The 23,006-nt window shown below is 38.5% G+C and overlaps 1 protein-coding gene across 7 annotated transcripts in view; it reads right to left on the bottom strand.

Annotated features, from left to right (window-relative positions):
* Window positions 1-436: 436 nt before the first annotated feature.
* Window positions 437-23,006, bottom strand: part of LOC116252212 (uncharacterized) — a 40,097-nt gene continuing 17,527 nt past the window's right edge. Inside the window, exons 3-10 of one of the 7 annotated variants that reach the window (XR_007573155.1) lie at window positions 21,421-22,495; window positions 20,738-20,820; window positions 17,062-19,489; window positions 14,917-15,196; window positions 13,590-13,631; window positions 3,392-3,526; window positions 2,623-2,855; window positions 437-492 (exon numbers count right to left, since the gene is read on the bottom strand). Coding sequence is in view for 2 of the 7 variants with exons in the window: in XM_050077313.1 (XP_049933270.1) it covers window positions 8,314-8,538; window positions 8,651-8,779; window positions 13,590-13,631; window positions 14,917-15,033 (513 nt within the window). In the remaining 5 variants the exon portion in view is untranslated. The other 6 variants (XR_004172096.2, XR_007573156.1, XR_007573154.1 and 3 more) reach the window with 6 other exon arrangements.

Raw genomic sequence — 23,006 nt, 5'->3', positions numbered from 1 at the left:
GCAAGTCAAGCATGCATGGATCATGGATGTTGATGTTGACCAACAATGATTGCCTCTAAAATATTTTAATAATTCTTTCATGTTTGGTTTATTTTTATACATTTTTTCCTTTACTTTTAAAAAAACTTTAAATATTTTTGGACGATTTAAAATTGATTCAGCCAAATCAGTGAAGCGGCTGATTCACCAAATCGGCAGCTCTGCTGATTCAGTTATAATAACACAAACTTTTTATATTATCACTACATGATGATTCAAATAATTTCAGCACTTGTTCTTCATCTTTCATTTTTCAATCACTTAAAATACAAGCAATAAAAATTACAAGGCGAAAGTCTAAAAGTTATGAGTTTTTTCATCCATCAATAAGACAATAAAATAAGGCAGCATAAAGAACACTCACTCCCATAAAAAAGGCATCCAAGTAAAAATACAGAAGAAATGAGCTTAAATACCTTAATCTCCTCCTCTGTGCAAGGCTTTGCCCTAAACCTGCAGACACAAAAATAATCAGGCTAATCTCCTAAATAAGATGCTCTCTCTTCATCTCTCTCTATCAGGCCCCAAACCCTGAACCTCATACTAGTAATTTACATTAGTCACCACTTAGCTATGGGGAAGCAGGTCTATCATAAATAAGATGCAAAACAAGGAAAAAACAACCAAAAATTAAAACCACATGTGCAATGTTTCTTTTTGGTTAAGAATAGGGATCCAAACCTCAACAGAGAAAATTTAAATAAAAATCTAATATCCAAATGAAGTAGCAATAATATAAAATTTGTGATCTATAAATAATCAATAAATGCATGAGTATCTGGAGATGCAAACTAACATTAAAGGTGCAGACAAATATAAAGCTATAAACATGTATTTGGTAAGGTTGCCAATGATGCAAGAGATTACACAACTCAGCAACCAGAGTTCCATAAAAGGCACATTGGTGAAGAGATTGTGCAGCCATCAGCTCAAGTGTAGGACTCTGCATGACCCGATTCTCAAAAAGGACCAGTGAGCCCAGTTGAGTTAGTGTCGGGCCCATTACCTGGCCTGTTAATAACAGGGCTGGACCCAGGGTTTACCAGGTACCAGGCCCAAAAAACTGCCCACTACCTGATCCGATACCTTTTTTTAAAAAATGCTTTAGAGGCTTATGCCCAGTGCAGTGCACATGGTATACCAAAAGTCACATTTTATTTTTTATTGATTACTTAAGTGCAGTACAAAATTTTAGTCCTATATCTAAAATCTTTTAGAAAAGCCACCTAAGCAACACTTATAAGAAGGGGTCAGTCTATGGGATGAACATTGAAAAACAAAAACAAAAAAGATTATTAGGCCCCATCAGGCCGACTGCAGCACCCAGGCCTGGCCCATTCGGGTCGAGTACCAGACTAACCTGGCCCATTAGATACTTGGCTCGATGCCAGCCAGATCAAATTCGGCTTTACACACATCTGTGATTGAACAAGGAGCCAAAATGCTCCCACTCCTTCCTCTTCAATATAGGCTAAACAACATGTTCATTGTTTAGCCCCACATTGAAGAGGAAGGAATGGGGAGCTTAGCTTTAAGAAGCTATCAAAAGCGATGAGGAGGCATAGTTAATAATCCAATATCTTATACGTAAATCATGTGGCTACAAAATATTAAATTAATTTTTATTTACCTGATAAAATTATTTTTATTAATAACAATATATATGGGCAGGTGCGGGACATAAGATCCAACCTGCTACTCATTTAATATTAAGGCAGGCCCGGATTGGGTCCAAATCAATATTGTGGATTTTGCAATCACAAATTAAAAGTTAGATCCAATCTGATTTGGTTGTGCATGGTATAGTCATTTCTTCATCTGTGTTCAAATCCAATATGTGAACATTTGATAAATTGAGTGGGAAAGGGTGCATCTTATTTGAATCCAATCAATTTGACACCCCTAACTAAGAGTAGGGTGTGAAGGTACAGGTAGTCATTGCATACCTCGCTCCACCTGAACCAAGTGCTAGAGTATTGGAATGGAAAACAATGTCCAAGTATTTACTTGGGTCAACCTAAACCTGATACGAGAAATATATTGACTGGATTGGTAGATACTTTTCTTTGGATATTCAACTTGACTCAATTGGCCCAAGAACGTTATATGTACTTTTAACGTAAAATATATGTCAGAATGCCCTTAGCATTACTTGGTCTAGGTTTGGGGTCATTTCTTAAATCAATCTGGATGAATACCGAAAAATCCAACCATTTGTTATCTAAGCAGAAATGAAAATCCTTGGGTCCAACACATACCTTATCCATCAGCAAACTAACTGGGAGCCTGGGAGGGATGAACATGCATGACCAACTGTTAGACTTTCTAATGTGAAAAGATACAAAGAGTAGAAGGGCTTAAAGAAAAAAATCATTGCCTATTAGATCTATAGGTAAGCAGTCACAAAAGAAGCCAAAGCTGCGAACCTTATCCTGGGATATTTTGAACTCATGTATGCACCAGAGCAGTAACTACCATTATATGAGAAACCACATGAATAGCCAATGCCAAAACCAAAAGGCAAAGGAGATACATGGCCAACTTCCAACCAATTGAAAACTTTTAAAGTCCACAAATGAGTACCTATCAAGGCCCAAAATAGAGTAATGGTGTGACAATGCATGAATTCCGCTTTCCCTGCGAGCAGCTCCTGAATTGGTTCTTTGGTGTTTGTAGGTCGTGTCAGTCTTCCAATACCAATAATCCCGCTGAAATTGTTGATAAGCCCCTGGGCCACTATCTTTCCAGCTCTCATAGCTTCTCTTATATTTATTTCTTTCTCAATTGAAAACACTTTGCATTCGTCTTATTCTTTCCTGTCACAAGTTTTAGGAGTGAGGTGAATGTGAAAATTTTCAAACGCAGCAGTTCCTATTAACCTTCAAAGCTCTCTCCATCTCCTTCTCACAGTTTTCCGATCATAATATTTCCACGAAACAATATATGCTTTACACACAAATGCTCACATACACAACTATATATGCCTAATCACATCCTGAACAGTAAACACATCCAGCACACCCTCCTTGGCAATAGAAATAGTCATATTCAAATAACTCTTTTCCTACATAGAAATCCAAAAGAGAAGCCAATCCAGATTCCAAGTGGGAGAACAGGCAACTAGAAACCAAGCCATCAACCATGTCTAGTCACCAAAATAAAAAGCACATGCTGCAAAGTTAAGTATGTAAAGGCTCTTGATGTAAAAAAGTGTAACATAAAGAAGAAACCAGAAGTAGAGCACTTGTGAAGTACATGGATGCAGCAAAAAGCACTTGAAATACAACAGATGCAAATGGCAGGGAGTAATATGCTGAATGAAAGAAATTAATAGGTAGGGAATATTCCTAACCACTCTTTCCATTTCATCTTCATACTCTTCTTGCATGCGGCGGCTAGTTTTTTTCCAAGCTTCTTCTCTGAAACTTCTAGGACTGAAGCCACTAATAGCACTCCGCCATGATTCATATAAAGGCGACCTGCTCAGCTTTTCACAAGCAAGTCGGAAAGTAAAATGTCAATCACATAGCTATTTAATTACACATACATAAAGCAAGACAAAGATATTATTTACTGTTTCATGCGGTCCACCGGATTCATGACATTCTGCTTATTCATTAGCCTTTTGAGTGCAATAGAGTAAAGAAAACAAAGAAGACACTTGGTTTCACAAACATGCCACATGCAAAAGCTACTCAAATTTTCTCAAGCAAGTATTATAGAATAAGGAAAAAAATATATATATATAATGATGCAATGCTTCTGAAATTGTAAAAATGTGGCAACTAGATTTGCATAGCAGCTAAGTTCCAAACAAGAGAAATGAGATCACAAGAAAAGCTACCTGAATTCCATTTAATATATGATATCCACCAACATCCTTAAAACTTTACACTAATCCACATTATAGAGCTATCCGATAATATCATCAAAAGGTATCACAAAATCTCCAAAATATCATAAAAAAATGTACATAACCTTATAAGGTCACAAAAATATTGTAATAAGATCAATTTCCAATTTATAAAGCTACTGAGATTTTTCAAGGAAAACAACATTTGAAAAAGAAAATCCAAAGAAGCTTCCTGAAGCATTGCCAAGAATGATATTGGCAACTATGGCATGGCAATAATTGCTAGAACCAAGCAAGAATCTAAGGTACATGCTTCTGGCCCTTGTTCAACTCATGGAAGTGATTTCTTATGAAGATGACCATAGAGTTCTATCATTGGTCAAATTAGGCTTATACAATGTGGTGTGAACAGTTACACCAAGCTTTGCCTGACTATTCTCTAGTCCTCCCCACACATAGGATGTAACAAAGGACTCCAAAGAATTTATGTATTTAATATTTGAACCATGTATTAATATCTGGAATAACGGCCTGCCTAGTCCCATTTAGTTAAATTTCTTTCATTTAAATAGTCTCCCTCCATACACATAGGATGCCACAAGGGATTATGAAAATTTATATATTTCATACTTGAACCAAGTATTCATATCAGGAATCACAACCCCCAAGTTTCATTTAGTTGGATTGGCTTCACAAAATAGCCTCACTGTTGCAGCGATAAGATCTGTTAGAATGCTATCGATCCTCATTTTGGCGTCTGAGGCTTAAAATAAAGTTCCTCTCTCTGTTAGGCAATCTCCCCTCTGATCGCAGATCCCTTTTCATTTTTCTGACATACTCCTCTCTATCGATCCCCCCTCTGATGCCCTATCCATCTCCGACAACGTGCTTTCCACCTATCCCTTCCTCTGATGACCATCCATTGTGGTAGTTCTTTAACTTTTTCTTTAACTAGCTATGTAAATGTAAATGTAAATGTGTGCTTTCTGGTTACTGTTTATATGTGGTATTCCTTTTACTTTTCCTCTCTCCCTCTTTTGCTGTTTGTTTCTATTCCAGTATGATTATTTTAAAGCTTAGACAGTGGCTACTCATGGAAACAGTAGTGTGATAACTTTTGCTTCCTATGCCATGGCAGAGGGTCATTGAGGAATCATGGTCTCAATAGCACTAAGTCATCTAGATTCTCAGATGGGGAAAGGTCTTTGAGCTTCATTCTTTTACTACTGATTACTGAAAATATCCACAAGGTGGGTGTGAAGTTGATACAAGGCACACACAGTCTTGTGGCTGCACATAACCAACAGAGGGCGTGGGCTTTGATTTGTTATGGCATACAAGTAGCGCTACTGGGAATAGGGGAAAGCAGAAGTTTTCTATAATAAAATCAAACTACTTGAACAGAAATTATGATAGACATGGCAAGAAAAATTTCAGATAGCAAAAAGGGAAATTGACTTTTTGGGTGTGAAATTAAAAGAAGGAAAAATTATGATGCAGGAACATGCCTTGAAGAATGTAGAACGATTCTCAAATGAATTGAAAGATAAAATTCAATGTCAGAGATTTCTTGGGTGCATGAATTATGTTAGAAACTATATTCAAAGGTTATCAAAAAAGACCCAAGACATCAGAAAGGTAACAAATAAAGTAACATATCAATGGAGCAAAAAAGTCACAAAAGCTGTGATAAAACTAAAAAAAGAATGTCAATGCCAGCCTGATCTCAAAACAGCCTTTTCAGGACCATTCGTGTTGTTGACAGATCCTCAAATGATACATAGGAAGCTGATCTGATAAAAAAAATAGGAGATAAAAAAAGGTGTGCTTTAATGCAAGAGGACAATTCAAACAAAATGAGCTCTCCTACTGGCCCGCATAAAAGGAGATTCTTGCAGTAATCTGAGGGTTGGAAAATTTTCATCATTATCTGATAGTAGAAAGTTCATCCTACATAGAAAAAAGAGGATGACTCCAAGCATGTCCATCCAACGGTCCTACCTATTGCAGTACAAGTAACCTCTGTGTCAAATGACTCAAATCATCATATGACCTGAAAAATGAACCTAAAGGGGAATTCTTCCCTCATGTTTCATTGACTAGAATACAAAATGAAGCTTTTGTGTACTGAAATTCATGCTCCTTGAAAGCACTCCTATTATTGTGCTCCAAGCTCATGATATCTCAAATTTCTATCCTTGATCAAGCTTCCTTGTTGCTGGACAGACCTGAGATCTTCTATTTAATATTTCTAAGTATTTTTGTGCTGACACCAACACCCATTCATAGATTTGGTCAGCATCAGTCACGCAGAGTAGAATGGAGTTCTTACAAGGACCTTTTTATCAGCTCGCGCCCACTTTGTTATGAAATCATGTAGTTTTAATTCAAACTTGGTTCTACCTGGGATCCATAGGTATAATGTTTCCTAATAATGTTTCTTAATGACATCGCAAAGATTAGTTGGGACATTGATTATTGTGGGTTCACTCATTTTGTTGAAATTTAATTCTTTTATTTTTTTGGGAGCTTAATCTCATAGTCAGGATTCCATCCAGGTTGCTATGTAACATTTCACAAATATTGTGCAAACACTCTATAACAACCAGCTTCGGTAAAATAACCCCAAGGCATCTAATTGAGTTTTGATTCTAGCCGCACCAAAATGAACATCTCCAGATACAAGAGTTTGTATGAGAAAAAAGGAACATGTTATTTGTTTCACTCATGATGAAAAGGAAAGATGATTAATACAGCATATAGCAACACCTAATTCTTTTTGTAAAGGTACTTGTGCTTTACCATTTCTATCCATTACAAACAATTATGAACAGCGTAAAGAGGATGAGAAAGAAGCTTAGTTGTTAATGTTAAATCCAACAGTCCCAAACATAGAAAACAAGAAGATTCAATGTTATTTCAATCTGCACGGAAGTACATTAGCAGCAGCTCTCTTCATGTCATCTTCTTCCTGTGTAGAAAAGAAAGATTACAGCAATAGGGAACAAAAACCCTAACTAATACTCTACTAAAGACAATAAAATACAAGACTGCCCTTAGTTAATAAATGACTGACCTCACTTACAAGGGCTAAAACTGTAAATTAAGTTAAAACATATTACAAGTTGGCATGATTAAGAGAGATCATACCAAGTTTGCCAACAAAATGTTTAAACTTAGATGGTGACAGACTCTTTGTAAACTATCAGCAACTTGGTCTTCAGTCCTTATATGTTCTAGAGATATTAATCTTGTTTCATATGTTTTTCGTATAAAAAGACAATCAATCTCAATATGTTTAATTCTTTCATGAAACTCTGTATTTTTGGCAATATGAATAGCACTCATGTTGTCACACATCAACCTGGTCTTATTAACAACCAGAACCCCAATCTCAATTAGCAGCCACCTTATCCAGGTTATCTCAGTTGTAGTTTGGGCCATAGCCCTATACAGCTTCAATTGTAGATAAAGTCACTCTTTGTTGCAGTTTGCACTTTCAGGAGATCATAGAATTGCCAAGGGAAATACAAAATCCTGTTCTGGAATTTCTGTTACGAACTGATCCACCAAAATCAGCATCACAATAGGCCACAAGGTCCTCAGAATTAGATGATGAAAAGAACATGTCATAGTCCATAGTATCTCTTATATATCTAATAATCCTCAAAACAACAGCTAAATGTGTTGATCTGGGTGCATTCATAAAATGACTAAACACATGAACTGGATACGTTATGTCAGGCCTACAAATAGTGAGATAAATCAGACTGCCAACAAGTTGCCCATAAACAGTCTAGTCTTTCAATTCTTTCCTTTCACAAGGCTTTAGTTTCACATTTTCCTGCATAGGTGAAACTATTTTCTTCTTTTCATCATATAATCTAGCCTTAGTCACCAAATCAGCTGCATACTTATGTTAGGACAAAAAGAAACCTCTTTTTGAGTAGGCAACCTCAAGACCCAATAAGTACTTTAGAAATCCCAGATCCTTCATTTCAAACATTTGTGCTAATTTCTTCTTTGTTTCATCAATAAGTTTGAAACCATCACCTGTAATAATCATATCATACGCATACAAAAGTAACAAATATTTTCCTTTTTTTGTGGAAGATGCAACAAAGCTGGATCATGAAAACTCTGACTAAATCCAATTTCTTTAATTGTTGAGCTGAACTTTTCAAACCAAGCTCTTGGGGCTTGTTTCAGCCCATATAGAGCTCCCTTCAGTTCACACACTCTTCCTTCTAAATCTGAAACACCTTGAGGAAGCTGCATGTAGACTTCTTCATCTAAATCTCCATTTAAAAACGCATTCTTTACCTCAAGCTCCCACAGATTCCATTGTCTAGCTGAAGAAACTGCAAGAAGAGTTCTAATAGTGGTCATATGAGCAACTGGAGCAAATATCTCTAAATAATCTATTCCAAATTGTTGATTGTAACCTTTTGAAACTGATCTTGCCTTGTAACGTTCAATTGATCCTCTGATTTTGTCTTAATTTTAAATACCCACTTACAACCCACAACATTCTGTCTTGGAGGAAGTTTCACCAAGTCCCAAGCTTTCATTCTTTCTAGAGCATTCAGTACCTCAGACATAGCAAGTTGCCACTCCTTATATGTTGCTTCTTCATAAGTCTTGGGCTTATCATAAGAATGAATCAAGGCAAGGTGGGCATGACAGTTAGGAGAAAAAGAATCATAAGAAACAAAGCAAGAGGGAGGAATTGAGACTCTTGAACTATGACGTACGTACCTGAGGAGGAGAAGGGGCCATGTGGGAAGAGGATGAGGAGGAATTCTCTCCATGAATTGGAGGTTCAGGATCAACAGAAGGAATCAGATCAGAATTGGCCTCATTTGGTCCTTCTTCATATAGCTCAGACTGCTCAAGAAAGGCACATGAATAATGTCATTTTCCCTTCTTTGATAGACTTGGCTGATGTCATTTTCTTTTTCAGAATCATCATAAGAGCTTCCTCTTCTACTTTCTGACTCTCATACTCTAAGGGATATGTCATTATAAATGATAGATCTACATATCAATTCTTTATCTTTCAACTTTCTTGTATAAAATATGACTCGTACTCATGAAATATTACATGCCTAAAAATCCATATTTTTTTTCCAAATGGATCATAACATTTGTAACCTTTCTTATTTTCTAAGAACCCCAAGAAACAACTTTGCAGCTCTAAGCGAAAGCTTGTCTCTTACTTGCTTTGGTATAAGTACAAAGCAAGTACATCCAAATACTTTCATCATGTTGTAATTTGGCTTATGTCCATACAATAATTTCATAAGGATACATTCCACTAAAGACTTCTGATGGCAGACAATTTATTTGATATACCGCCATACAAACTGCATCAGCCCAATAGTCGTTCAGAACATTAGTAGCAAAAAGAAGAGATCTAGTAGTCTCAAGTATGTGCCTATTTTTCCTTTCAGTGACTTCATTTTGTTCAGGTGTATAGGAACAAGATTTTTTGTGTAGCATACCTTTCTTCTGATAAATTATTTTCAAACGCCTGATTAATGTATTTTCCCCTTGAATCTGAACATAAGATTTTTTTATTTTAGCTGAGAACTGAGTTTCAATCATAACACAGTACCTTTCAAATATATCATAAAGTTTGTTTCTATTTCTCATAAAAAACATCCAAGTAAACCCAGTACAACCATCTATAAATGTTACAAAATAAGATGATCCCCTTCTATAAAATGGGAGATGGGCCCCAAATGTCTGAATGTATCAAGTCAAATGGTTTTACTGATTCAATTTCTCAAAGGTAAAGCATGATTTGCAAGTCTACAACTTTGACAATTTTTCACATCATCAGATATCACGATTCTGGAATCATCAAAAAGTTCCAAAATATGTTTCAACCTAGATCTTGAGACATGTCCTAATCATTGATGCCATAGCATTGATTCATCTCTTAATGATGCATTTACCGAATTCTTGTCTCTCCTTAAAGAACTCATGTCTAGCCATTCAAGATAGTATAAGTCACCTCTTCTATGGCCAATTCCAATATTCTTCCCAAACTGTTGATCCTGCAGAACGCAATCCCAAGAGAAAGAGTGATAGTGCAATTTTGCTTAGTAATTTGACCAACAGAAATTAGGTTTGAAGTAAGAGAGGGAACATGATACACATCATCAACATGTAGTTTGCTCTCAGGATAAGAATTGGGAGTGATTGAACCTGATTTGATTATAGACATGGAAGAACCATTCACAGTCTTAAAAAACCCAGAACAAGGATGACAGTTCGTTAGAATGGCCTCATTTGATGTCACGTGCCATGAGGCACCAGAATCTAGAAGCCAAGTCGGAGTTGCACAAGGTATACCTGCAAATGCATCACCGGGAGAACATGCAGAGGACGTGGGAACAACAAACTGACTAGGTGCAAGAAGTTGTTAAATGCTTTGTAGAATGTTAGCATGAGACATATGATCCTTATCCCCAGCAGAAGAATCTTCCTTTGATTGCACTCTAAATGTCAAAACTCCATTATTTTCATTTTTAACTCCAAGTGAATCAGCAACATATACTCTATTCTTCTTCTTTAAGATAGGACAATTAAATTTCATATGTCCTAGTTCCTTACAGTAATGGTATTGTATATTATTCATATCTCTTTTATTCTCAAGCATCCTATCATTGTTTCCATTTCCACCAAAAGACTTGGTCACATCTAACACCTGCAACACTTTTCCCTTACCCATATTTTACAGCCCAACGAACAAAATAATCCCAGCTACAATGTCAAGAACCGACTACAATCAACTAGCCTTCCAACACTTACAACAACTGATACTCAAACCAGACTTGATGACACCAAAACAGTAGGCAGCAACAGCACAGTCAGCAAGAAGCAAATACTTGACAATATTCAGCAGCACAACACTTTCTTAAAGCTGTCCAAGAACAACCTTTAATTCAATCCTTCCAAAATTGCTGCGAACAAGACTCTTTCTTCTCCAACGATCAAGTCTTCATTAACTTTAAAGCTGCTTGTACGCTAGCAGCAACCACAAACGACCAACATAAAGCATGATAACAAAACTGTACTAACCTGATTTGCAGTTTCATCATCTTCACGCAGCTCCAAAAAAGCAGCTGCAGCCTCCCATCGGCTGCTACTTCAGAAAAACTATCATAACTCACTAAAGGGCCTGATGCCCTAGTTTAAGGCTCACTTATAAGTACAGTAAAAGACTATCCCATCCTTCACTTATACAGGTTATAACAATTAGAGCTTAAAACATTAGTTTGGAAACATAAGGGCATTCACCAACTTAAGGGACTAAAGAAACCACATACTTTAACACTCCCCCTTAAACTTGGCATGATTAAGAGATATCATTCCAAGTTTGTCAACAAGTATTTTGAATTGGGAAGGTGGTAAGTTTTTTGTAAATATATCAGTAACATGGTCTTCAGTCTTTACACACAATATTCCTTTGTCAACCAGAAGAAAGCTTCCACCGGAGGAATAAGAACAATCATGTCACTAAAACGCACAGCAAATGGCTAATCCAAACAAAAATGCATCTACTAGCTCTGATACCATGTTAAATCCAACAAACCCAAAAATAGAAAACAAGAAGATTCAGTGTTATTTCATTCTGCACGAAAGTGCAACAGCAGCGGCTCTCTTCACGTCATCCTCTTCTTGTGTAGAAAAGAAAGATTACAGCAATAGGGAACAAAACCCTAACTAATACTAGACAGTAAAATACAAGACCACCCTTAATTAATAAAAGACTGACCTCAGTTGCAAGGGCTAAAATACAATAAGGAGGACATAAATAGACTTTGACTGATATGAGCAGAATTAGACCTATTAATTTTAACAGATGAGGCTTCGCCTATGACTTAGGCGACGAGTGTGGACTCACGCCTAGGCTGGACTAGGCGCCAGCACACCTAGTCCATGGGAAGATGAAAAGTCACCTTCCCTTCAAATTAAAGTCCTGTAATTTTGTTATACATTGTTATACCGTATAATACTTATATTATGTAGAGTTACCCATGTTAAAAGTTAAAACCTAAGTTTATGGTAAAAAGACCACCAGTTTCTCTTGTTCAGTGCATGCCTAGTAATCAGAGAAAGACGTGCAGACCTCACTTCAACAGTCTGATGTTAGAGTAGCAAAAAAACAATATGAACTGTGCAGATGATAGTCCACACATGAACGTAAAATATTTCCTAAATAACTATGTTGTAAAAATCTCTTTGATGCATACACTTATCAACTTATGGTCATCAAATATTCAGTACACAAGTAACAGAATAAAAGTTTGTTAAATATGGGTAAATTTCTTCATCTTCATTTACAGACTAAATGCAATTATTCATTATGGGTTTAATCTAGTCATTCCAGTGTCACAAATATCAGATATTTTTAACGTCAAAAATAAGAAAAACAAAAAAAAGGAAAAAATTGTGAGATTTTGGAAAAAAAAGGAAACATTTTTATCACGTTATTATCAAGATTTTTCCTGATTTTTTCATTTTTATTATTTTTTAGCATTAATATTATCATGGATTTAAATATAAACTTTAACTAAATTATTTTCATCATTTTTATTATCATTAAAACATTCCTTTTATCATTTTTATATAGTTTTATTTATGTTTTCTCATTAATTTCTCATTTTTTCATTTATACTTATTTTTTATTTTTTAAAATTTTTCGAGTTTTTCCAGAGATATTCCCAAACAATACAACTTTGCCATTAAAAACCCAACAAAAGTCTCACTGTTAAAAACCCAAGAATGATATTTGTTACATTGGTTTAATATTTACCTAGATATGACTTAATTTTAGAAGAGCTCTCAAAGAACTGAAGAGTCAATAACAAAATAAAGTTTTCTTAAATATTGGATGCCTTTTTTAGGCTAGGTGCATGTAGGCGCCAGCCGTTGGCCGGCACCTAGTCAGCACCTAGACGCCTTAACAACTAAGGAAAGAAGTAATGTCTATGTGGTCAAAAGCACGCCTACTTGCTGGTTGCCTTCCTAAACACCTAAGCTGAGGCACCTAGACACCTCAAACAAAAAGATAGTAAATATTTCAATTTTGAATTCTAACAACTAAAAATTAATTCTTTTTGTCTGTTCTATTTTATAGTTTGCTGTTTGAGATGGAGGAATTTCAACACCCAAAACTTTTCCCCATTTTCCTACTTTACTTCTTCTTTCTTATTGTTTTCCTCATATCTTGTGTTAAATAGGAACAACTAGGGCCCACGTGAGCACTGCCTAGACTTTTCTGATATCTGCCGCCTAGTGAGTTTTACTGCAAAGGCAATTACATGATTAGGGTATCCAGGAGACGGTGAATTTTGCAAGTGATGAGGAAAAAGGTGGCTTCTAATGTAGTAGGAATATTTCCAAGCAAAGTGGGGAAAGAAAAGCGATTTGCCACTGGCTAACAATAGCCATGCCAAACCAAACCACAACATTGCCTACATCCAAGTGCTCAATCAACTTATTGTTTTCCAGAAACAGTTATATAATTTTCTGATAGCATGATGAGTGAAGCCTAACTTAACTTGTATTTGCCATATAAAGTTGTACCAAAAGAATAAGCCACACACCGAATTTTGAACCGTCAATGATTTTCCAAGACAATGAAATAGAGAGAGACACAAATAATGCTAGCTGAACATGATACCTGATTAGAGAACCAAGTCATTGTCTGCCGCAATTGTGCAACCTGTAGAATCAGACATCAAAAGACCATAAGGATGTCACTCAAAAGTCAACTCCTTCCACCAACAAGAAGGCCTACCTTAACCAACAATTACAAGATAATCAAATGCAAATTCTGCATTAACAAACTCCAAAACGCAGTTGACAAACAACAAAATCTCTAAATTGTTTCCGTTCAAAATTAGCACAACTAGAAATTGGTGCCCATGAACCCTAATGGTCAAACAAATTAAAATACCACGTACTGCAGGTGACTCTGATAACATAGTTTAGCATTTATCTGAAGAAGCCACCCAGCCATGAAAATCAACTAAACCTGATCCCAAAAATCCAACCCAAACTAAACTTACAAATATCACTCGTAGGACACCTTTCATCAAAATCTTATCACAAACATTCTGAACCTTGTACTAGAGCCCTCAAAGCATCCTAACGATATGGAAACGTTTGCATACATTACACTGGCATGGACAACTATGCCGTCTCATTTCTGGCCAAACCTTTTTCTTAAGCAGCCTATTCGGAACCATAAAGGCTGGAACGTACATATGAAGTTTTACTGCTTACGACGGAAAAATATAATAAATATGTTCGACCACATTTAACCATGTGTCAAATTCCACTCTATGGAAGGGGAAAAAAAACATTTTATCTTTTTTGTCATCATAAAGCCCTTCATAGTTGAGATGTCCAATATACTATATATTGAATGACAGGAACAAGCACTTGAAGTAAAAACACATGAATATCAATCGTAAGCATGTAATATTCATCAATGAACAGAAACATAGCAAAGATAGAAACTAGATTATACCAACAAAATGGAAAAAGACTGCTAAAGACAGCAGAAACTTTGGTTATTGACGTTCAAAATCAACCTCTAATATCGCCAGTAAAATGCTAATTTGTTCATCCATGAATAAGGAGAAGAAGCACTCCCAGGATCAAGAAGCATTCCCATTTCGTGGCCTAACTTCTTGGTAGATCGATCAATTCTTTTACGGAATAATTCAAAAAGGCTGAATAACTGAGAGGCATAATTCTGGAAAATTAACACGAATTGAGAGGTATGGTTCTCAGAAATACAGATGATGAAACCTGAACTAGTCGGCCAAACGCGATTGATATTTAGAAACCAACCGTTTGTCGTCAACCAAAAGGGACAAAGGAAAAAAAAAGGCAGAGAACAGAAAAAAAAAAAAAAAAACTCCGAGAAGATAGGAACTCCTAAGAAATCCAATTCTTTTGGTCGTCAAGAAATAAAAATTGAGAGAGAGAGAGGGAAATACCGCGAAGGTGGTGGCAACGGTGGCTCCGATAGTACCAAAAAGAAGGACCTTCCATAACCTCCCACGGTCCCCACCCTCCTCGCTTCGATCCTCCGTCGCCTTCTCCGGCGGCGGCATCCTCTCTCTCTCCCTCCCTGCAGAAGAAGAAGAAGAGCACCCGACCCACAACCGGAACCCGAGACCGACGTCCTTTCCGGCGATCTAGCCTTCACACATATTGCGGTTCGCCCTCTGCAGGACCCCAACTCCGGGTTTGTTGTTCAATCGTTGGACCCTCAACCTGCTTAGATGGACCTTTTTCAGAATCCAAACATCACACTCGCAAGTCCAAATTGGATTTCAGTTCGTTCGTTCTATTCTGCTCTGATAAAAACAACCAGGAACAGGTAGTGGAGTAATGAGTCGTTAAATATTAAACTTGAAATTTGGTTCCCAAGCCAAATAGTCGCCGACTTTATGTGCCTGAAACGGCTAGAACAAGAAGCTTTAGTTTCATGCTTCTTATTGTACCCGAGTAACCCGACCCGATGCTTGTTATCGTACTTGATCCGTTGGATAACCGTCGGTACTCATGCAAGAAGTACATGAAAATACATGGTTCATATTTATGCAAAGCCGGAAAATTGAAATCTGCGGGATACACACTTGGGTACAAGCAACATAAATAATCGTTAAAAAAACCATATACCATCACTATACAGTAAATCATTACTAGTGTTTTAAAAGGATGGAATTTTTAAAGATGGTCTTTAAATATTTTGTCATCCAATAAGATGCGGCAGCTAGCTGATTTCGATTCATCATACAAAATCAACAGTGTGTATGCATGCAAAATGTTACATCATTTTACCTGTCACAGGAGACGGTTGTATAACATGCAAACATGGGTTTTGAAAATGGTTAGAAAATCCCTAACTCGCCTAATTAAATATATGGGACCAATGAAGTGATGAGATCCATCTTGTCGACGATACAAGGTGCCCGACTATTTCTGGTGTTTTACCAGTGATAATCAAATCAATGATTAAATTTGTACCCTTAAAATCTAAATGATTTAAATACTTCTCAAAGATACGACACTCAAAATGTGGAGTTGCAAAAAAAAAGTAAGGTCTCCAAAAAAAAAAAAAAAAAAAAAAGCTCTTAAATGGAAATTGAAAAGAGATGCAAGTCGAGTTCTTTTAGAAATGGTAAGATTCTTTGTGGGAAAAAGAACGAGTTGATCTATAGCATATTGACTAATTTCTGATTCCTCTCTGTTTCATATTTTCTTTTCTATTTTAATAATACTAGGTTGGGTTCTTCTTTTAGCAGTATCAAATAGAATATGTTGAACAAAAATTCATCATGCGAAACATGTTCAATTTAGATTATGAAAATTGTATGGATTTTATGAAACCATGTGTTGTGGCTCAGATCCGGTAAAATTTCATGCATTAATAATGGCTTTAAATCACCATAAAAGATCTTTGTTTTGAGATAAAAGTTTTTGAACCAAAAAAAGTTCTGAAAGTGGCTAGTTGAATCTCAAAAGATATTAGTGACGTTGTACCTTTACTGAATTAGATTTTGACTCACTCAATAGTCCGGGCACCTACCTTCCAATTTCTCAAGAAATTGTGGTTTGTGTAGACCTGAATACAGTCAAGTCGAGCTCTAGCTAGGCCAAGCTCGTGTTTGGCTTGACTAACAAAACCATGAGCTTGAGCTCAGCCCAAATTTGAGTTGAGCTCCACGGAATAGGCTGAAGCTGGACTTGATGGCACATTGTCAAACTGGACCTCGAGCTCGACTTGTCAGGCTCATTTAAAGCTCGTTGAAACAAGCTCCATAAACCTTCATTGATGATTAACATAGTGAAATCCCAGTCACCCAACTGACTGGGTAGGTTCAATTGGTTGCATTATTTATTTGAAATAAAAGGAGAACAGAAGGCGAGTTCCCAAAACAACGTTACTGACAAACTCCACCAACAAACGCCAGATCAAAAGCCTGAACACCCAATTCCATAAAATGTTGCCCAATGCAAATGGAAAAAAGTAGGATGGCATTGAAAAATAAAAAAGCAAAAAACCTAATATGCAGTCAAACCTACGCCCAGCGATGAACAATGATAAAAGGGGAGGGAAGTGGTAGTTTTAGTACATGTGGAGAACCGCCAGCGCAAGGACTTGCTCGAGCAGGAGGGCTAGCTGTTGCCAAAGCTTCCATATACACAGATCGGCTAAGGGAGTTATACCACTCGTCGACCTCCACCTCATTGGAGCTTCCTGTCTCCAGCCCTCAAAGTCACCATGGACTGGGGTTTTTCCAGCAAAAAAAGCCCCTTCATTGTCAGGGGCAAAGCCACGGTAGGGTTTGGGGCTCCACCTTAATTTTTTTTTAAAAAATTACATATAAATTTTTAAACAATTTAACTTGTTTTATATAAAAATTTTAAAAATTGATATTTTAGCTTTAGTAAAAATTTGTGAAAAATTTCTGGTTTCGTCAGGGAAAGAAATTACATATAAATTTTTAAACAATTTCACTTGTTTTATATAAAAATTAAAAAAAAAATGATATTTTAGCCTTAGTGAAATTTTTTTGGTTCCGTCCTTTAATGTCAGGCCTTATTGACTTTATATCTCCAAAGAATCGAAGAAGATTGACATGTAGACTCTTTCTCTCACTCTCCCTATCGCTTTCGGCGATAGAGCTCCACGAGAGATCAAGGCAAATGAAGGTGGATTTTCCAAAAACCCTCATTCCTTGGGGTGATATTATCTATAAGCATCCCTAAAAGAAAACCTCTAAAAATGAGCCTATCGAGCTTAACTGAGTCAAGTTTGTGTAACTGAACCTTTGTCCGCGATTTTCTGTCCGACCTGAACTGGTCCGACAATGATCCGCGGACAAAATTTCTGCCCCGGTAGGGCATATTTTTTTTGTCGTCTCTCAGCACACCTCCGCAGCAGCTCCTTGTCCTCCTCCAGGTGTGAATATGGAAGGCAATCTCTCAGTCAAACTCTCTTTGGGTCAGCTTCTGCCTCTCTCCTAACTTCTGCGCTGCTCTCGGATGACCCCTCTTTTCTCGTTTGAGTGTCATGTTGAAGTCATTAATGAACACTCGAGGCTTGAAACTTCCGTATCCAAACTTGCCCTGCCTTGGCGCAAGCAAGCTAAGGCCCCTTCTCCTTGTGACTCCTCCAATGGCATTCAAGACTGCTGCAAACATTAGATTCAGTAAATTAAACAGGAGGCTTGCGGCAAGGACAAGTGGCCGTGCTGCCACGCGAAAACGTTTGTCGACATGCTTTCTTGCTGTGGTGGTAGTCGGCATACATAATTCCTCCATACTTTTATATTCAAGAGAAATGCAAGACTATATCACTTCCCATAGAAATCGGATTTGTGCACTAAAATGACAAACGACTGCCTCAACATTGCAACCATAATTCCTATTTCCAGCCCCTGTCTGTTGTATAATAAGTGAAGGTTGCAACACAAAAATTCTCTGCACGTTGCTTCACTACTTCTGTAACTTCTGAGGTGGCTGCCTCTTTAGATGTTTGCAAGACAAGAGTAGACTCCATATCCTTTATAAGTTGACATCTAAGTATCTTTTTCGCATGATAATCAAGCAAGGGCATGTGTCCTTCCTTCTTGAAGTGCTCAGGTAACTTTTCCGAAAAAAATCTGGTGACTGAAAAAATCTCTGCCTAACATCGTCAAAATTGGTCCTTAGCTGTGGTAAGAACATGCGCAGCACTGAACGTCTCTAGCCACTTGGTGAGATAATGTTCATCATCACCCTTTTTGCGGAGATTTCCCCTGCCCCCAGTGCAGCTTAAATGATGTTGGATAGAATGACAACATCAATGGTCCAAACATAAGTTTAATGGCCAGGGTTGCTCTTCCCTAGCCATCTGCAGCTTCCTCCTCCACTCGAGGTACGTGAGGGAAGCCATGGAGAGGTCGACCTTTTAACCTTCACCATGGAAGAATTTAGATAAAGGGTCTAGGACAGGTTTAAGAGCAGTCATAGTGATGTGCGACCCTGCTTGTTCTATGGCAACCTAGACACCAGCATCCCCACTACAGCCTGCTTCATTTCCATTTCTAGAGCAGTTCTCTTCCATAACCGAATGCTGCTTCTACCTAGTTCATCATCACAAATGTTCTTGCACGCTATGAAACATCACTCTGGCACCTCCATCTTCCATCCAAGAAGACCTAATCTGATTGAGGATGGCTGGAATGGGTTGTGTCACACCCCGACCTTTTTGACACTCAAACATTTTTTTTCTAACATCCAACATCGAGGTGTGACTACACAATAGTTCAAAAAGGAATGAGCCAAACAATTCAAAACAATGGGGCAAGCTTTCCATTATATAGCATTTCAATTCAATTGTACATTTGACAAAAATGCCCCAAAATCACAACATCGATGCCTAATAAAAAACAAGGCATCAGTAAAACCAAAAACCCGACGCGCCGGCACTACAAGAACAAAACAAAACCCAAAATCTCCCCAGTAGGACGTGAGTGTAGCCATCTGCTCAGCCTGCTGCCCCGGGTACACCAAAACCTGAAAAAAAGAAACAACCGAAGGCTTAGCCTTCGCAGTATGGCAACAAGCCAGGAAAAGTCCAAGCCCTCTTAGGTCGGGCTCAGTACACAAACAAACATCAGAACAATCTATCATTATGTCGTGTCAAGACACGACATGCAGACGCCACTCAATGGCTACAATAACATAATTTCAATCACATGCAAGGCATCATCATGTCACTTGCATTCATAAGCACAACAGTCACATGCACAACAATCCTATACATTTCAATCACATACATTGCAGTTTCATTACTATCAGTGAATTTACAGTTCCTGTGGGTGCAAACACAGGCACGTGCACACCGCGGGCGGCCCACAACCGAGAGACAACCCCCGTGGTGGCCCAGAACAGTATGGATCCATCTATCCGCTGCAGCGGTAGAGCACTCATCCATGGATATGTGAATTCCAAGGAGAGATACTCAGCCTTCCCTAGGACACCCAGGTTGGGAAGGCGGGAGCCTATGCTCCAAGCACATCACACAACAGTACCCTGGGGCCTTGCACCGCCTGCGCTCCGAACAGGCGAGACCAGTGGCGAAAGCGGGACAACTCCCATATACATAGTCACATCCCACTGGCCTCTCATCTCTTATTCTTTCATTCTTATACTTATACTTGCACAAACACATTTAACTGGCTAGCTCCTGAGGTTGGTTCACTTCACGAGTGAACCCACACCTCCAATTGCCTCCACACGAGGGTTACACATAACCACAACAGTTTTGGCTAGCCGTCGTAACAATATGGGTACAACTACCCACTGTGCAAACATTTGCATCATTGCCCGCGGCAATGGGTATTCAATAAACATAACATTCACATTCATCATCATACAATTACATCTTTAAAAACTTAGCCAAACCACAGAGAGTAGTCTCAATCTGTGGTGGGCTCGTAGCTGTCCTATGCAGTTATCATTCTAGAATGTTTTCTAATGCACAATTGGGGTCGAGGAGACACTCGACTCGATACCCCGCCTCATCTGTCCTAAACAGTTATCAATTCTAACATGCACATGAAAATGCGTAACATTATCAAAACAATTACTATAAGCCTTTCAAAACAATTCATATCATATATCAATTTATGTACATGCATACACATATTCATTCACGGAACGCTCAATCAATTCATATCACAAATCCTAGGATCCCATGATCCTAGGAACACACATTCATTCACTTGCCCAGGCAGGGATTTGCCTGGAATGTCGCCATACCTGTGGCGCGTTCACAAGAATCTTCAAAATGCCTCGAGCTTCGAATCCGGTAGCTCAAGGTCGACGGGATGTACCCGGTGTACCTGCAGACACAAACACAAGATAAGATTCCTACTTCATACCTCAACAATTCAAACAAAAACAAAACAAAATCATTGAGGCACGTGTCATCGCCTCGAGAGGGTGTCGACGGGTAGTGTCAACCCACAAGTTCTCCAAAAGGGTCACTTCCCACTTCTAGCCGTGCCAATAGATGCCAAAACTCAAAGCCATCAATTCGTCTATCACTAACGCCTTTCTCAAAACTCCTTTTTTCTTAAATCAAGGCGTCTACCCCAAAGATACATCCAACTTATGTACGTTATCCCTATTTAACTCCAAGATGCACCCGTTCACAAAAACGCGTGCTACAAGCTCACTAAAACGGTCCTAAATCTTCCCCACAACCTCACAAACTCTACCATGTTTCCCCTAATGCTTCGAAAATTAATCTATCATGCTTAAATGATCATCCAAAATATGAATCTTCGCTTCCCAACATAATCGCAAGCTTTCCCCCAAAAACGAAATCACTAACATGTGTTCCAAATAATCAATTCTAAGCTCTAGCATGCTCAAACAATAATTATACGCGTTCCAAAGAAAAATATATCATAAAATAGGTTCAATTTCGCCTTGCTCACCCCGATTGAAGGTCTAAACTGCTGTAATCCTCCCGGCAGCCACCTCACGTGCCCAAGTGGTCCCCAAACGGCTAAAATCCTCCAATGCCTCCACTACCAAGGCCTCCTCTAACTGCTGTTACGAGGGGGAGGACAAATCCCCAAGCTGAAAACGGATCCAACAGTGATGAAATAGTGAAAAATCAGTGAGAAAAAGTGCTTGATTGGAGAAAATAGAAAACGAGCAGAAAATGGGGAGAGGGTTCGGTCAAAAGGGGAAAAGAAGGCAGTGAGGGGAGAGGACGGGAGAGAAGAGAGAGACGGTGGAGAATGAGGAGAGTCGTTCGGTGGAGAGGGAGACGAGTGACAGTGGGAGAAGGAGACGAGTGACAGTGGGAGAGGGAGAAGGAGAAGAAGGAAGAAGGAAGAGTTAGGGAGAGGTTGAGGGCTTACCCAACTGCCGACACCGACGCCGCCGCCGTTCCTTCCTCCGCCGGCTCAAGCGTCGCCACTGCTCCCTCGTCCTCCTCCTGGTCTCACACGGGCGACACGGAAGCAAGAAGGCGACGAGGAAGAAAAGGGAGACGCGAGGGAGAAGGGCCCTCGCGTCGGGCTCCTCTCGCGTGGGGCTAGGGTCCGGGTCTGGACCCTGACCCGACCCGCTCCACCCAAACGCCGCGCGTTATAGGTTGCGTAGAAGTCTATCAACTCTAAAGGACAAGAAAGCAGTGTACCTCAGATTTTTAATGAGTGGCAAAGTTCCACAGTTGCCAAAAGCATCTCTCCCATGCATAGATTGTAATGGTAGGCCTCCTTTCACTTTTTTATTTTGACTGTTTTCATCCTAACCATGTACTTCTTTCACCGGGGGCGACACCTTCTGATCTTCAATCTCAATGGTTGACCCTTCATTATCTTCTCTTGTTGATGCCATGGCTCGATTCCGAGGGGCTTCTCTTGCTGCCTCACTGGTTTCTTGCCCCAACCATGCCATCGTCTTTCAGGCATCTCTTTCTTTCTAAACAGGTGTAGTCTCTGGTTGTCCAATTGATAGAGTTTTTGCAGTAGAATGGCGCCTTTCATCCCTTTACGTTTCCTAAGCAAGTTCACCAACGAAGTCTCGAGGATGAGTGCATGAACAGTAAAAGCACCAAACAACAGGTAGCCAGTAAAAGCACCAAAACAACAGGTAGCCACATCAACTGAAAGAGAACAAATAGAGAGAGAGAGATCGAAGCCAAGAGAATTTGCAGGTTTGCTTCTATGAGGCACAAAGCAAGTTAATCTCTCGATTTTACCTTAATTTTAGTGTTGATGGGCTTATGTAACTAGCCTCATAGGTTCTCCCATATGCCCATCATGTGGTTAGGGCCAGTGAGAGATTTCAGGAGTAGATAATGTAAAATCAAAATTTGTTTAGATGAAATTCTTCAGTTTAAAAACTTTTTTTGCAAAATTCATCTCATAATTGCAAGTGAACCCCCTCACAGTTACCAGAGGAATGAATTGAGCACATAACTACTATCCAACATCTCCCACTTGTCCATGAGATTGCTAGTTTGCTTTCACTATTGTGGGTTTCCTTAGATTCCAGCTACGTGACTTTT

Source organism: Nymphaea colorata, chromosome 4 (assembly GCF_008831285.2).
Source record: "Nymphaea colorata isolate Beijing-Zhang1983 chromosome 4, ASM883128v2, whole genome shotgun sequence".
Classification (NCBI taxonomy): domain Eukaryota; kingdom Viridiplantae; phylum Streptophyta; class Magnoliopsida; order Nymphaeales; family Nymphaeaceae; genus Nymphaea; species Nymphaea colorata.
The sequence above is the reverse complement of the archived record's forward strand: the minus strand, read 5'-3'. Positions and strand labels throughout refer to the sequence as shown.